The sequence below is a fragment of the Gopherus evgoodei genome, chromosome 2, assembly GCF_007399415.2.
Source record: "Gopherus evgoodei ecotype Sinaloan lineage chromosome 2, rGopEvg1_v1.p, whole genome shotgun sequence".
NCBI lineage: Eukaryota > Metazoa > Chordata > Testudines > Testudinidae > Gopherus > Gopherus evgoodei.
The window spans coordinates 212,049,997-212,066,650 of record NC_044323.1 but is presented as its reverse complement, the minus strand read 5'-3'; the positions used below and the strand labels follow the sequence as shown (position 1 = coordinate 212,066,650).

The following is a 16,654-nucleotide window of genomic DNA, read 5'->3' as shown; positions in this document are numbered from 1 at the left end:
TCTTTCATTGTAATATCACCATACAAAGAAGAAACTGAACTCTGAGGTAGAGGGGACTGTTGTAAAAATATATTTCACTTTTCTTTTGTGTCCAAGATTTAAGGCCTAACTCCTTAGAAACAAACAAAAGTATCATAACAGCTCATTTGGGGATCAAAAATCATATTTTTTTCTCGTAAACTGGTATTTCTTCTGATTCACAGTGATCGGTAAGATCTATGTAAAAAGCCAGCTGACCAGTGCACAGGATTCAAGTGTGAGGACAAAAGGACAAATTCATCCCCAGTGTAAGTCCATTCACTTCAGTGGAATTACTCAAGAGATAAATTTGACTCAAGAAGTCAGTGTCTTCTGAAATGCAGTGGAACAGACAGAACTGTAAGAAATATGCTCTGATATTCAACCTTCACAATGAAAATAAATATGGGTGACAGGAGGGATGTGGAGAGTAGAGAAACAGGAAGCTGAGGAGAGTGCTGAACTGAGAATGGATTCTGGGCCAATGCCATGCTTCCCTCCCCTGAAATTGGATGTGGTGGGCCCCCAAGTATGACGACTGAATGAGATGTACATCTTCACACAACCTCCGGTTTTTTCCCTTGCGACAATGGGCTAAGAAATTCCTCTCAGTGATGCCAATGAAAAATCCCAGTGCGTATTACTGAGATGGAAAGATGACAAAATGGTTGTAGTCATCCATGGGAAGTGCATAATGGAATGTAGTGAGGAAGTAGAAAGAGAGAGGAAGGCCTTGAGCAGAGTAAGAAAGCCAGAACTGGAGGCATGTGGAGAGAGAAGCCTGAAAGTATAGGGTAAGGAAGAGTGAGAAACATTTAGGTAAGGGTCTCCTTGTTTGCTTATTCCCATTCAGAGGTTTCATGAAGAAACAAAGAAATTGCCATAGCAGGTCAGTTCAGATGCCTTATAGTGATAGACACAAGGAGTTCTATCTATTTAGCTTAACAAAGACAAGGCTAAGGGGTGACTTGAACACAGTTTATAAGTCTCTATGTGGGAAACAAATATTCGATAATGAGTTCTTCAGTCTAGCAGACAAAGGTATAACAAGATCTGATGGCTGGAAGTCGAAACTAGACAAATTCAGGCTAGAAATAAGATCTATAATATAAAACCGAGGACAATGAACCATTGGAATAACTTCCCAAGTGGTGGATTGGATGTTTTTAAAAAGAGATGCTGTAGTTCAAAAGGAAACATTTAGGGGAGTTTTATGGCCTGAGTATACAGGAGGTCAGACTGGATGTTCACAATGGTCTCTTCTGGCCTTGGAATCCATGAATTAAAGGTCCAGCTGGTATGCTATCTACTGCACAGTAAGCAGCATCAGGTTCTTCAAATGTGTATGTAAGATCCCGGAAAAGACAGTTATGCAATAGCATGCCTAATATGGAAGCTTCTTCTGAACCTCAGGAAGTTAGTGGCTGGCTTAACATGGAGGACTGATATCCCATATAAGAGCCAGATCGTCAGCTGCTGTAAATGAACTATGCCACTTATCTGCTAAGGGTCTGGCTCTGTTTTCATCCAGCTAATGTAACTGGGAACACCTAATTGACCTTTCATTTATATTCATACACCAACATTGTGTCTTCTCTTATGAAATCTTCTCTCTAACTCGTCCTGATCATTTTAATTTTTCCCATACAAAAGTCCGTCCAAGCCTCTAAACTGTGTTTGCTGCCTTTCTCTGCCCCTTTCCTATTTCTACTATTTCCTTTTTGAGGTGACGTGAACAAAGCACAGAATCAAAGGGAGGGGGACTCAGTGTATATAGTAGTCCCATTGTAATAGTTTCTGCATTATTTTTCCCTTTTCTTAATACAGCCAAGCTTTTAACTGGTTTTTTTCCCTAACCAATACTGCACAGCGAGCAGATGTTTGCACTGATCTGTCAAGAATGCTGCCTATATTATTTGGTGGTGATAGCTGAATTGAATAACAATATGTATGTGAAGATCAACGTTCTTTCCCGTGTGCATTACTTTGTACTCATACATAATTTCTCAGGCAAAACATTGCTTAGCATTGTTTGATTCTTTGGAATTTCCTCAGTCTTCAAAATTTTTTAGAGTCGTCTTAAAACTGATGAATAAGCAATATCAGTTTGGCACCGCCCCTGTTTACCCCCTCTTCCAGATCATTAAGAACAATATTCATTATACTTTTGAGCGCCTCAGATAAAAAGTATTAATACATTAAGTGACACCATTCCTGGCCCCTCCTTTACACGAGTGAACTCTAGGGGTGGATCCTGGTACGTATGTGGAACCTTACTGAAGTTCTTGGCTCTCCAAATTAATATGCTTCCATATTGAAAACTGGAAACTTAATACATATATTTTAAAATCTCCACAAATGTGTAATCTAATGTCAAAGCTTGATAGATGTTTGAACAAGAAACTTCAAAGTTTGTCTAATGTAGACTATACCAAACATACAATGAATCATGTTAACAGAAGTTTAATTCTGCAATAGTCTCATAACTGAAAATAAAAAATCCACTCTCCTCTCAATCTCTTTCTAATACTTGGAGCTCTTGCTTGGATTCCTGTTTGAAAGTGAAACTCTGTGACAGATATGGTACATACCTTTGTATCCCAGAATGGCTACTGTTATTGTTAGCAAGGCACACAAAATATATAGTAATATGATGGAGAACTTCAGTGCCCAGTTATTTTTACATTTGGTACATTGAGTTCCCTCCTGAATACCTGCAAAAGAAGATGGGACTTTAAAATCGCGTCAAAGAGTAAATCTCAGCTTTTATTATGGTTTCTTTGTCTAAACCACATACACAGATAATAATTACACATACTTGTCTACACTGCAAGTGATGGCTAACGTTCCATGGACTCCAGGCTCACTATAGCCCTACTTTAGTGATATGTTCCTTTTAAGGTTTCAGATGAGTAATAACTGGATTCAGTTTAACTGGAAAACCAGATGTGGCTTTATTTGGAAACCCCCCCACTATTATCATGAGTCTGATAATGACACTAGGTTGCAATTAAGCCAAAAAATTTATGACAATATTCTGTCTAGATCCTGATGATAATAATTCAGTTGTAGCATTTCACTTCTCTGAGCTGTTAGCAGTGGGCGACACACACACACACACACACACACACACACACACACACACACACACACACACACACACACACACACACACACACACCCCTACCTGAAATTAAGTACTACTCTGAATGTCTGAAAGGAAAACTTTTGCCCTATTTGCACCTTTATATTGACACAGGGACTTAGAAGGAAATATCCAGCACTTAATTTTATTTGCACTGTGTAAATAAGACTCATGGGATTTAGGACTTGTCTACACAGGGAAATCTAGCAACATAGTTAGACTGGTATATCTCCCTGTATGGATACCAGCGGGAGTTATATCAGTATAATTATGCTATTTGTACCATTTCCCAACATAAGTGAGTTCTAAAAAAAAAGAGAGAGAATAGGGGAAGGAACCTCCAATTGTGAGAGAAAATAAACCTTTAATATTTGGTATTTGGCTTTTTACCGAAGATATTGATGTTCGCCTGCTGTGGGACTCTTCTGTCAATGATCACAGGTTATAGCACATACATAAGCATTGCAAGCTTTCATTAGATGAGGGGTAGGCAACCTATGGCACATGTGCCGAAGGCGGCACGCGACCTGATTTTCAGTGGCACTCACACTGCCCAGGTCCTGGCCACCAGTCTGGGGGGCTCTGCATTTTAATTTAATTTTAAATGAAGCTTCTTAAATATTTTGAAAACCTTATTTACTTTACATACAACAATAGTTTAGTTATATATTATAGACTCAGAGACCTTCTAAAAACATTAAAATGTATTACTGGCACGCGAAACCTTAAATTAGAGTGAATAAATGAAGACTTGGCACACTACTTCTGAAAGGTTGCTGACCCCTGCATTGGATTATCAAGAAATGCTGGGGAAACAGGGACATATAAAAAAACATTAGAACATGAAGACCATGTTGGAATGAATGGACCAGACTGAGCCCTTGGCAAGGATGACTATAGCCCCCAGCATCTATTAAAAATGAACTTCCTTGACCTTTTACCCCATTTGTTTGCTACTAATGGAGTCACCAAGGAGAGAGCTTTAGTAGGCTGTGTGTACCAAATTACTGATCTAATGAAAACTTGCTCAGCAATTTTTTATGAGAAAATTATGTTTCCCATGGGGATCAACCAACCAGCTGATTTTACTTTTCTCCAACTTGTGATCTTCTGCACAGTGCAATTCTTCAGGGAAATGCACAGGCAGCTTCAGCTGTGTTTATTGAGGACTGATGACAGAAATAGCAAGTTAAGTCAACTCTTGTTATCTCAAGGAGTAACAGGTTCTAGTGGTTTTCTTAAACCTAAAGTGCTTTAAAAAGGGATTTTCATACTGAGGCAAATGCAAGAAGAGAGATTTATACATAAAGTAAGTTCATTTGATTAGTTATTTTCTCAGTCCCCTTTGCTAATATTATTTCATATATCTGGCTTGAATAAGACTGAAATGAACACCTCACAGGCCAGCTCCTTCTTATACATTACGATTCTGTGGTGAAGTCACACCATAATCTTACTGTTGTGACATCACATTTTGTTACAATGGGATGGATGTGATGTCATGAATTCAAAATTATGAAGTCACTGTAGGACATAGTGGAGAAGCTCAGTTGGGAAAGAGCAATTCCTTTTTCAAATAGAGATACAAACCTCCCAGTAAATTGATAAATGTGGCAAAAAACAGTGGGAAAACAAGTTAATACATTTATGTTCTAAATCTAGGTTTGTTAGTGTAAGCCATGTGGCCAGAAGCTCCAGAGGGGAAAGGGCTCTCTGCTCCCTCTCTTGGTGGAAAGAGAAAAGTCCTGATAAAGAGAGCTTCATTTGCATAGACTATCTACCCACAATCCTGCTAGTGACACTTGGGGAGTCACCATAACTATACATGAACTTGGATTTTGGGGGCAGTGAGCTCCCAAAGCAGCTTGGAGAAAGGTAAGGGATTTTATCTTGTGACAAAGCTAGTCTGTACAGAGTCTTGAAGTATTTGTGAGAGGAAGGAGTTCTGTCTGTTTATGGTCTGCAGAGAGGGAACACAGTTTTCTGGGAGGGGGCTTGGGGCAGCTTACTTATTTGTCAAGAAGATCACCCAATACACTGAACACAGATCTTTTTGCTGTCATTAACAGCTTGGCGGGAGGGTTACTTTAGGTGCAGTGGAGTGCATGGTGCTTTTCAGACAAGTTTGAAAAGAAGGTCTCTCCTCTGAGAGATTTATAATTTAGGACCTAATTTTGTAAGTTTCTGTATGCTCTAATTATCCTTGGAAATTAATGGGAGTTCAGGGCACTCAGCACATCACAAGATTGGCCTTTACTTTATACAGGTAACCGAAAGCTTGATCCTGCTCTCATTAACTTTAACTAAATGAGTTAATGACAGCAGGATCAAGGCATAAAAAGAAAGGGCAACAGAGGTACAACACAGAGGAGGAAGCAGAAAAAAATGCATATTTGGTATCAGCTGTATGTTGGAAATTTGTATTAAAGTCCCACATTAAGGTTACTCATTTTCAACTTAGGATCTGTTTGCTGACACTGTACTTAATTTGATTCCCTGTGCAATGTAACAGGTTGCAACTCTCACTGATGTCCCTGAATTTAATACTGTTCATCATCTAGCACCATATATGTATTAATATTTCGCAAGCCACTGGCTTCCTTCTCTTGGTTTTTTCTCCTCATATATGGTCCAGTTAAACAATACTTGTGCTTTATGGATCTTTCAGTTTCAGAGTATTTCAAACGGACAGAAAAATAGCACCTGAACATGAGACAGACTCATTTTTTTTTTACAATCCACTGTCAGTATTGAGATAACCCAAACACTACAGCAGCCACAAAGACTTACATAATTTACTTAAGCAATCTGGGTCATATTTTATGTGTGCGTGAGAGAGTGTGTGTGAAAGAGAGATACTCCCATTCTTGTCAATTTAAAATTAATTATATTGTAATCTAATCTACCCCAAGATATAACCTGCATAAGAGCTGGAGCAGAGAATCAGGGAGTTGTAAGGGGGTCCCTTCTTCCCCAGCCCCCCCACTTTGGAGCAGAGCACTGCAGAGAATCTGGCCCAGATCGCTATCAATTTAACCTCTTCTGGGCTGTGGTATTTGTCTTATGTCAGGAATACATGAATATTCATTTTGTTCCTGATACTGGCTGGCCTTCTGATTAACTAATTAAATGGAGAGGACTACTAAAGATGATGAAAACCTGGATCTGTCTCAAATGAGAGAATAGGTATTGAACTATTTCTAGTATCTCTGGTGGAGCTTGAACAGTTTAGGTTCGCTTTGCTTAAGGTCCATCCAAAGTTGGTTGATCTGGTACATAAGAGGCACTTGGTATGCATTGTGAATGTGGTCTCATTAAGGTTGCCTTGTGGTTTGTTAAGGTATTTTCCTTTATAAAGGAAACAGCCATATTAGTCTGTCGGGGTATGTCTACACTACGGGCTTATTCTGATTTTACATAAACCGGTTTTGTAAAACAGATTGTATTAAGTCGGGTGCACGCGGCCACACTAAGCACATTAATTTGGCGCTGTGCGTCCAGGTACCGAGGCTAGCGTCGATTTCCGGAGCGTTGCACTGTGGGTAGCTATCCCATAGCTATCCCATAGTTCCTGCAGTCTCCTCCGCCCATTGTAATTCTGGGTTGAGATCCCAATGCAAAAACAGTGTCGCGGGTGATTCTGGGTAAATGTCGTCACTCAATCCTTCCTCCATGAAAGCAACGGCAGACAATCATTTTGAGCCCTTTTTCCCTGGATTGCCCTAGCAGATGCCATAGCATGGCAACCATGGAGCCTGTTTAGCCTTTTGTCATTGTCACCGTATGTGTACTGGAAGCTGCTGACAGATGTACTACACAGCAGCATTAATTTGCCTTTGCAAGGTAGCAGACGGTTACCATCCCTATTGCACCGTCTGTCATGCCATTGTAAATTGGCGATGAGATGATGGTTATCAGTTGTTCTGTCCTGTCTGCTGCTGTCATGGGTGCGCCTGGCTGGCCTCGCTGAGGTAGACCGGGGGTGCATGGACAAAAATGGGAATGACTCCCCGGATCATTCCCTTCTCTATGTTTTGTCTAAAAATAGAGTCAGTCCTGCCTAGAATATGGGGCAAGTGTACTAGAGAACCAGAGAGCACAGCCGCTCCGTGTCAGAGCCCCAGAGATCCCACAGAAATGATGAGCTGTATGCCATTCTAGGGGGTGCCCCTGCAACAACCCCACCTGTTGCTTCCCTCCTCCCCCAACTCTCCTGGGCTACCATGGCAGTGTCCCCCCATTTGTGTGATGAAATAATAAAGAATGCAGGAATAAGAAACACTGACTTTTTAGTGAGATAAAATGAGGGGGAGGCAGCCTCCAGCTGCTATGATAGTCCAGGCAGTACAGAATCTTTTCTTTAGACATGAAATGGGGGGGCTGATAGAGCTCAGCCTCCAGTTGCTATGATGAGGACGGTTACCAGCCGTTCTGTACCATCTGCCGGGAATGACCAGGAGTCACTCCCATTTTTACCCAGGCACCCCCGGCTGACCTCACCGAGGACAGCCAGGAGCACTCACGGGCTGATGATGACGATGGCAGACAGTACAATATGACTGCTATCCACCAGGAAGGGGATGCTGGTGTTCAGCACTGCAGCACCCCATCTACCAGCAGCATGCAGTAGACATAGAGTGACATTGAAAAAAGGTGAGAAATGTTTTTTATCCCTTTTCTTTCGGGGGGAGGGAAGGGTGTAAATTGACGACATATACCCTGAAACACCTGGGAAAATGTTTTTGACCCTTCAGGCACTGGGAGCTCAGCCAAGAATGCAAATGCTTTTCGGAGACTGCGGGGACTGTGGGATAGCTGGAGACCTCAGTACCCCCTCCCTCCCTCCACGAGCATCCATTTGATTCTTTGGCTTTCCGTTACACTTGTCATACAGCACTGTGCTGTGGCCTCTGTCTATCATAGCCTGGAGATTTTTTCAAATGCTTTGTCATTTTGTCTTCTGTAACAGAGCTCTGATAGAACAAATTTGTCTCCCCATAAAGTGAACAGATCCAGTATCTCCCGTACGGTCCATGCTGTAGCTCTTTTTGGATTTGGGACTGCATCGCCACCCGTGCTGATCAGCGCTGCACGCTGGGCAAACAGGAAATGAAATTCAAAAGTTTGTGGGGTTTTTCCTGTCTACCTGGCCACTGCATCCGAGTTCAGATTGCTTTCCAGGGCAGTCACAATGGTGTACTGTGAGATACTGCCCGGAGGCCAATACCGTCGATTTGCGGCCACACTAACCCTAATCCAACATGGCAATTCCAATTTCAGCGTTACTCCTCTCATCGGGGAGGAGTACAGAAACCAGTTTAAAGAGCCCTTTATATCGATATAAAGGACCTCGTTGTGTGGACAGGTACAGGGTTAAATCGGTTTAACGCTGCTAAATTCGGTTTAAACGCGTAGTGTAGACCAGGCCTTAGACTAACAAGAGGCAACATGAGGAAGGATTTAGAGTGAGTGTAGGGTATATGTAAAAAACTTCAGCTTGACATAAAGTAGGTGCCCTCTCTCAAGCTTTATCATGGGAGCACAGAGTCATGGTTTGAAGTCCATATTCAATCTTTAACAAGGCAAAACTTCCACTTAATGACATTTTGGCTATTTGGAGCCTGAGTATAAAGACTACGAGATTTGGCTCATAGTGAATCAGTGTTATCTGGCTAGGTTTGTAACATCTCATTTGGAGATCTTTAAATTAACTCAGTGGAACCAGTGTAAGACATTTTCCTACAAAGGGAACATATGTAAATCACACAGAACTGGGCTTAGTTTGAATCAGATCTTTGTTGTCCCCACTATGCATTCTCTACACATGGTTTTAATGCTGATCTGCTCCCAGACATTTGTCACTAGCTTTGCATACCAAAAAGTCAGGGTCACTTCCGGATGATGAGCATTGCTCACTGCTGACTTTATCAACATTTAATAAATATCAGATGTGACATGCTGTGCCTTGTTTCACTTGACACACTTTTCTTTTTCCTGACTTATTTTAATACAAGCTTTGTTTTTTCTGTCTCACTGTTGGGAAGACATCTGGCCAAACAGACAGCAAGTCAGTACAAAGGGATCCTGCTGGCTCCCATGTTTTGGGGACCTCCATCTCTGTGAACCGAGATCGTCACAATAAACATGCGAGAGAGACATCCCCCTGTTACTAGCCTTTGTAGTATTTGTTTTTATAACATTACATTCTAGTGACTGGAAACTTTGTTTTCCTGCAGGGGTATCCATCTGCAGACTCTTTTTGTGCTACAGATAAGGCAGATGTTTTTTTTAATTACAGAAGGCTAAACACGTATTCCCTTTGTGAGTACCAGATACCTTATCAAACGCCAGATGCCTCAAAGATATTTTGTTTCAAGGACCATAATTTCAAATGTTTGAGTGCAACATGTATACTGTACAGATTTGCCTGCCAAATACTTCTTCTGAAATATTTTCCATTGAGCTCTCTTCTTGGCTCTTGCTTCAGGAACTTAGGTGGCCTCATAAAATCTGTGCTACAATGTAGAGTTATGATGAAGACACAAGGTTCCCTACATAACCATGACAAAAAAGCATTGGTAAGATAACTGAAATATTGGAAGAATGTAGTTCAGGAAGCCAAAGTCAATGCACTATTTAGGAACATTCCTTTCCAGTGTGATTCAATATGGATACTGCATCTCTTGTAGCATGCAAGGAAGGTTTCAAGCATAGTTTACAGGCACCTTTACAGAATGTTATCTAGAATCATGGATAACTAGAGTCATGCACCTAAATCCATATTTAATCTACTTTTAAAGAGGCTCAGTATAAGCAATTCCCATAGAATAAACACAGAGAAGCAGATTTTTAAATATATTTAGTTGTGAGAAGAGGCAGATAGGCACCTAGTGGGATTGTCAAAAGCACCTAAATGTTTAACTTCCTAATGCCAAGAGAAGTTAGATGTCTCAGCGCTTTTGAAAAGCCCACAAGGTGTCTGTCTGCACATTTATACATCTACAATAAATACATTTAAAAATCTGATCCTAAGTAACTAAAATCAGGGATGCACGTTTGAAAATTTTAGCTGGTGTATTTGACACGTAAAATCATGATGCTTTAGCGTTTAAGACTGATAAATCTTGATAAATACCTTTAAGCATTAGGAAGGCAGTCTAATATCAACAAGGCATAAAGAGGCAATTTTCAGACTTTGGGTCTTATATTTAGGCATCCAGATATGCATTTGGGTGTTTGTACTGACATCCCAGACACCTAAATAAGTATCTGACTGCCCGAGTGACAATTTGAGTACTGAAGGGGAAAGATTAGGTGCTCAGACATGAAAACTGGGCTCAAAATACTTAATATTTGGATCTGCTGGAATATTAAGGGAACAAAGGGCATATTGCATTCATATGTTCTATGCTCAGGTTACCAATATTAACCTTCAGTAAAGCTTGGAGATTGTAGAATCCAGCCAAACACAAAGTTTTAGCTGAGATTTGCAACTTCTCCCTTCATGTGGTTTTACAGGTTATAAACCTTCTGGTTCATGGTATGAATCCATATAATTCCAAGTGAATAGTTCGGTTATAAATAGCAAAACTGATGATTTAGATAAATTCTGATAGTTAATATACTTTAGAAAGCAAAATGTCTGTAAAAAACATTTAAATCACTGATTTTCTAAAGTTTACAAATTACAGAAATAGGCTGATTTTTGTTGTTTTTTTCAGGAACATCTGGTCTTTGTTATTTTAGAGGTTGATTCTGCATCATAAAGGCTACAGTGGGCATGGAGGGTACTCAGCAATCCCAGGATCAGGCCCTTAGACTATGGTTATTAAGTACTATAATTTAGGGCCAGATTCTGCCACTCTTACTCAAGCTGAGTAGTGCCTTACTCCACAGTTCTTCCCTTTGATTCCATAGGGCTCCTCAGAGAATAAGGTACTGCTCAGAGAGAATAAGGTTGGCAAAATCTGGTTGGCCTTTTGTTTATATATTAAAACATACAAAACATATTGTTAAAAGAACATGTGGTTGCAAAGTCAAACACTCAAAAGTTAGGTAATGCCAGAATTAAAGTTGCCTGTACAATGGATTCCCAGCCTCCTCACCCAGCCAATCCCAGCTTCCATTCTCACCCCTCGCTCCTGGTCCTAGGCTCCTTGCCTGCTGGTCCCAGTCTCTTTGCCCAGCCAGAGCCAGTCTCTCTCCCTGCACCTGCCTCTGACGCTGGTCTTACAAGACTCCTTCTCCCAGTCTATTTCTTTCACTCCCCACTAGGGGCAGCTCCAGGCCCCAGCACGCCAAGTGCGTGCTTGAGGTGGCATGCCGTGGGGGGGTGCTCTGCCGGTCGCCGGGAGGGCAGCAGGCAGGCAGACTTCGGCAGCATGCCTGCGGAGGGTCCGCTGGTCCCGTGGCTTCAGTGGACCTCCCGCAGGTGTGCCGGCAGAGCGCCCCCCGCGGCATGATGCCTTGCTTGGGGCAGCGAAATGTGTAGAGCCACCACGGCTCCCCACTGGTCTGGCCTTTGTTCCCTCTGCATTTGAATCAGATTCCTGCTCCATGCTGCCTAGGTGTCAGCAAGGAGGTCATTGAGAGCACAGGTGAGATGGACTCCGTGCTTTCAGTTCCTGTGCTCAGCCACACACCAGCCCAGAACAGCTGGGAGCAGCTGTTACAGGAAAAGTCCAGTTTTACACCTCTACCTCTGGGCTAGGGCATGTTCAGTTGCTGTGTGAGGATGATGCATACAGTGTCTGGTCAGAACTAGGAGCTGTGAGAGTCCTGAGCATGCTCAGTGAGGACAATCTTTGGATATTTTAGCTGCTAAAATAGAAGTCTCTACTGAGCATGTTCAAACTCTGATTTTTCAAATTCTTATTACATGGCCAGATTTTCATGGTGATAGTAAAAGGCACAGAAGCCACCCTTCTGCCAAATTTTGAGTTCTTGCTCCAAAGTATGGAAAAAGTCACCAGAATTTTTTAACATGTACAAAACAATGTATTTTCCCCTAGCCTTGTTCTTAGAAATAGCGGAACCATTTTGGCTGAAGTTTTCCAAATACATTCAGCCAGAAGCGGACACCTGGCATGAAAAAAAAAGGGGGTTCTAGCTGCACCAGTTGCAGAGAAAAGCTTGAAAATGTGAATTACAAAAGCTCAAAACCAGAAGGCAAATAAAAGAATCCAGCATTTATTATTTTTTAATGTAATGATTTTAAACCAATCTTATGACTGGGGGGCCTGAACCCTATTTTTTGAATACTGGAGATGCTTAATACCTTCAACTTCTGTTGAGGTTAATGGGAATTGAAGGCACTTAGCACCACCCATGAACCTCTAAGGCTGTCAAAGGCATCCAAAGGAATTAAGTAGAATTCCAATAGGATTTAGGAGCCAAATTCACTTTGGCCATGTCTACACTTACTGGGGATTGATGCTGCTGTGATTGATGCCATGGGGGTCGATTTAGCGGGTCTTCCCTAAATTGACCACAGAGAGCTCTCCAGTCAACTCCAGTACTCCACCAGAACGAGAGGATTAAGGTAAATCAACGGGAAAGTGTCTCCCGTTGACACAACATGGTGTTAGACACCGGAGTAAATCAACCTAAGCTATGTGAATAACTTAGGTCAACTTACTGCGGTAGTGCAGACAAGGCCTTAGACACCTTTGAAAGTCCCAGCCTCAGTGCTTTGCTGGATCAGGCTCTAAATTCTGCACATGTGAAAAGTAGGGAAAATTCTTCACTGCAAGATCTATTCTGTCACATGTCGTGGTCCCTTTCCGTGAATCCATTATCCCACTTTTGATGTACTTTAGGCCTGGACTACACTGGGGAGGGGGGGAGAATAGGTCGATGTAAGATATGCAACTTCAGCTACGGGAATAGCGTAGCTAAAGTTGATGCATCTTATTTCGACTTACCTCCCGTCCTCACGGCGCGGGATCGATGGCCACCGCTCCCCCGTCGACTCCACTTCCGCTGCTCGCCCTGGTGGAGTTCCGGAGTCAACGGGAGCATGTTTGGGGATCGATATATCGTGTCTAGATGAGACGCAATATATCAATGCCCGATAGATTGATCGCTACTTGGGTCTGGATGTACCCAAAGATTACCAAATGGCTGGCATTATTTTCTCTGGAAAGCTCCCAGCATCAGAAATACTATATTATGTGCAGTATACGCAATCCCTTTCATTAAAGGAGGGAAGAACCCTTGTGATTCAGCTTGTCCATCATCTCGCACTTATTTATATAACCCAGCCAGCATTTTGGCTTTGTACTTGTTCATTGTAGAATACAGAATGAATTGTTAAGGTTCCTAATTATACACCTCAACAACCATAACCATTTAATTATATAGTAATACCAAACAATGTTTTGCAGTGATTAATTAAAAGGGTACAGAAAAGGCCTACCCACAACACAGGCAAACCACTGAGTGTCTGAATGGCATGTTACACAAATTAAATGAGGAAAGCTGTAGGATTGTCATGATAAATTTTGAGGAAACTCATAGATTTGTTATAGTACAATGTCAAGCCATAGAAATGTGGTAAGATTATTAAACACTCAGGGGATATGAGATCTTTTAAACCGTTATAATAAAACCATGCATCCAGATCCAAGATCAATCCCAAACAAACAAGCAGCAAATGAGGGTACTTTGAAATAATAGTCTTCAGCGAGTGAACTATCACTGTATTCAGTTACTGCAAGTCAAGCAGATGATCACTGAGTGCACTGCCCTGGAAGTAAGGAAATCCAATTAAAACCACTCAGAAGGAATAAAAACTAGAACTGCTAAAAGAATTTAAAATTGTGTATGAATTAAGTGTACACTGACTCACAAGACAGCCAAAGCACCAAGTAGCATTCCAGCTAAACATTTTTTTCAAACTGAGCCACATGTGTGCACACACGCACGCAGAGATTTAGGCAGAATAACTGAAGAAAATTCCAAACAGTAAGATTCATTGGATTGTGCAACAGTCTCCTTCAAGAAGAAGTGGAGCCCCATTGTTTGAGTAAAAAAAAACCTCAACTGAACAAAAAACTGGAAAATATATAGAAGGGAGTTGTCCTACAGAGGCAGGGCATTTAGCCAGATGGCCTAATAGGTCTTTTCTTTCCTTAAATCTTTATAATTCTATGATCTTCAATTCTTAAAGCAAGGAGCTTCATCTTGAGTGTCCCCAATGGAAAGGAGTTCCTAAATAATGTTGTATAATTTGAAGACCAATCAAGGGTCTTTGTTCCCTAATTTAACTTAGCTTTTGTTTTTCCTTCAGTGTAATGTATAAGACTTAATTTATATTAGTCTAAATTTTTATACCATGGTATTGGAGCGAGAGATTACAGTAATGGTATCTTGGTAGTTTTAAGGCAGAAGAAATAAGAAATGCTTGCTTCACTGCTCTTGAGCTCCCTTTAACAGGCCAGGTTAAAGAAGTACCATCATTGTCCAGGAGAAGCTGTAAAGGTTCTTGGTTATGATGTTGAACACCAATGACATTTGCATGGAGAAGGGGTTTACTGGGGAAATAGTGACATTGCTTGGGACAGATGAAATTCCCAGGACCCTATCAACCAACCTTTGCATTACTATTTCCAGACTCTGAGTGCTCTACTTGGCAGCCTTAATGTTCTTTTAACATAGATTTAAAAAAAATAGAAAAAATGAAAGCATGTGCCACTATTTTGGAAAGCACAGAGTAACACTCTCTCACAATGAGGCAAGGGCTTTTTCTTTCACACACATTGTCACAGGCTATATTCCATAAGCCACATATATTACAACTAAGATTTCATTCACCTTTCTTATGCATTCATGTGCAAATCCAAAGGGAATACTAGGAGACTAACTGTTCTGTAGAAATGTCTGTAAAATTTATATATATGCACATGTGCAGTGTTAATGGAATATTGTAGTTTTATTGTATAACAATACCCAGTGTGCATCCATGAACTATGTTTTTAAACTCTGATAACAACTCAGAAGAACCAAAACAAATTTTCACCAGACCAGTGTAAGACATCTATGCCCTTGGGAAGATATTCCTGACAAACACCAAGCTTCCATCACTTCCCACTGCCACGCTACAGCTGTCCAAATAAGGTCCCAAAATATTTTACAGCAGAACTACATTGTCTCTTTTTTTCCATGCTTGCAAACTGCAGAATCATCTTTACTGAAATTTTCAGACTGAACAAATGTGCCACATTCCAGTTGAAAAAAAAAAAGAAATAATTAAAACGATTGGGTATCCTTAACTATAGGCTTCACAATATAGTCCACCTAGAATACAGTAATAGAAAACTGACAATACAGAATTGGAGTAAGTAAATCATGAGTCAACAGCTTCAAATTAATATACAGCCCTTATCCTGTTGCCACTGAAGTCAATGGCAAAATTTCCATTGACTTCATTGAAAGTATGATTAAGTCTATAATGTAGGAAATACTTTTTTTTCCATATGAAAAGTCTCATGCAGGGTGCATATAATGAGGTGCTTGAGGAAGACCAATTTGAGCATAACAGGACCTCATATAACAACATGAATATGGAAAACACTTGGACTCCATCATCTATGCATCATTTATTTATCAGGCTATGGCTGTGGATGTGCATTATCCAAAACCATTTTTGACTAGCCTTTCCCATGGTGTTGCCAGCAAGCTCCAGCTCCTAATCATGCATGGTTGCACTTCATCACTGAATAGAAGAGGAAGATCTCTATCCATTGACTACAAATCCATTCCTAATCTTAAACTGCATGCCCACCTACAGAAAGAAGTTCAGCTCAGCTTTAAATATTGTTCTACTGAAAAAAGACCAAGTATTAACTTCTTTGCTCTCTGTTTCCTGGCAGACACACTTCTTTAGTATCCAGTTACCTTGCTATAAAGTAAGCTCAGCATGAGCTTCCCTAACCAGACCAGAGCCTGTTTCAGGCAGTTGTGCCAATGCACAAGGGCTTTAAGGCAAGGAAGCCACAGTTCTGATTAATGAACTTCTCTCTGTCTAGGACTAGCACTCCATACGTTTGGGGAATTATCTGCAATTGTGATTTTATTTCTTATTTTAAGTTCCTTTATATTTTGGGGTGGTAATTTTCATGGCACTATATTTCATAAAGTTTTGTATGATGCTCCCAGCACACTGGCAGAACAGGGACTAATAGATACATTTCTTGTTCTTTCTCTTAATTAAGTTTTAGAAATAAGCAAATGCCGCATGCTACCTTTCTTTGCAAACAGCTCATGAATCATGGAATTAAATCTGCTCGTCACATGCTAGAAATGAGAAAAAAAAGCCCTTTGATATGTGGAATGGTGTTCTGTGCAGTTTGTATTTACAGTCCAGGTAATCAATAATAATACAAACCCTGTGGAAATAATATATTTACTATGTCCCTTATGCCAGTATCTTCAAATTTGTATGCAAAGGAATAAGCCTGTTAAGTAGATAAAAATCCCACTGCAAATGGT

The 16,654-nt window shown here is 40.8% G+C and overlaps 1 protein-coding gene across 1 annotated transcript in view; it reads right to left on the bottom strand.

Moving 5' to 3' along the window:
• COLEC12 (collectin subfamily member 12) overlaps window positions 1–16,654 on the bottom strand; it is a 146,913-nt gene that overhangs the window by 28,387 nt on the left and 101,872 nt on the right. Inside the window, exon 3 of the mRNA XM_030552876.1 lies at window positions 2,610–2,732. Within this exon, the coding sequence (XP_030408736.1) occupies window positions 2,610–2,732 (123 nt within the window). The remainder of the gene's footprint in view (window positions 1–2,609; window positions 2,733–16,654) is intronic.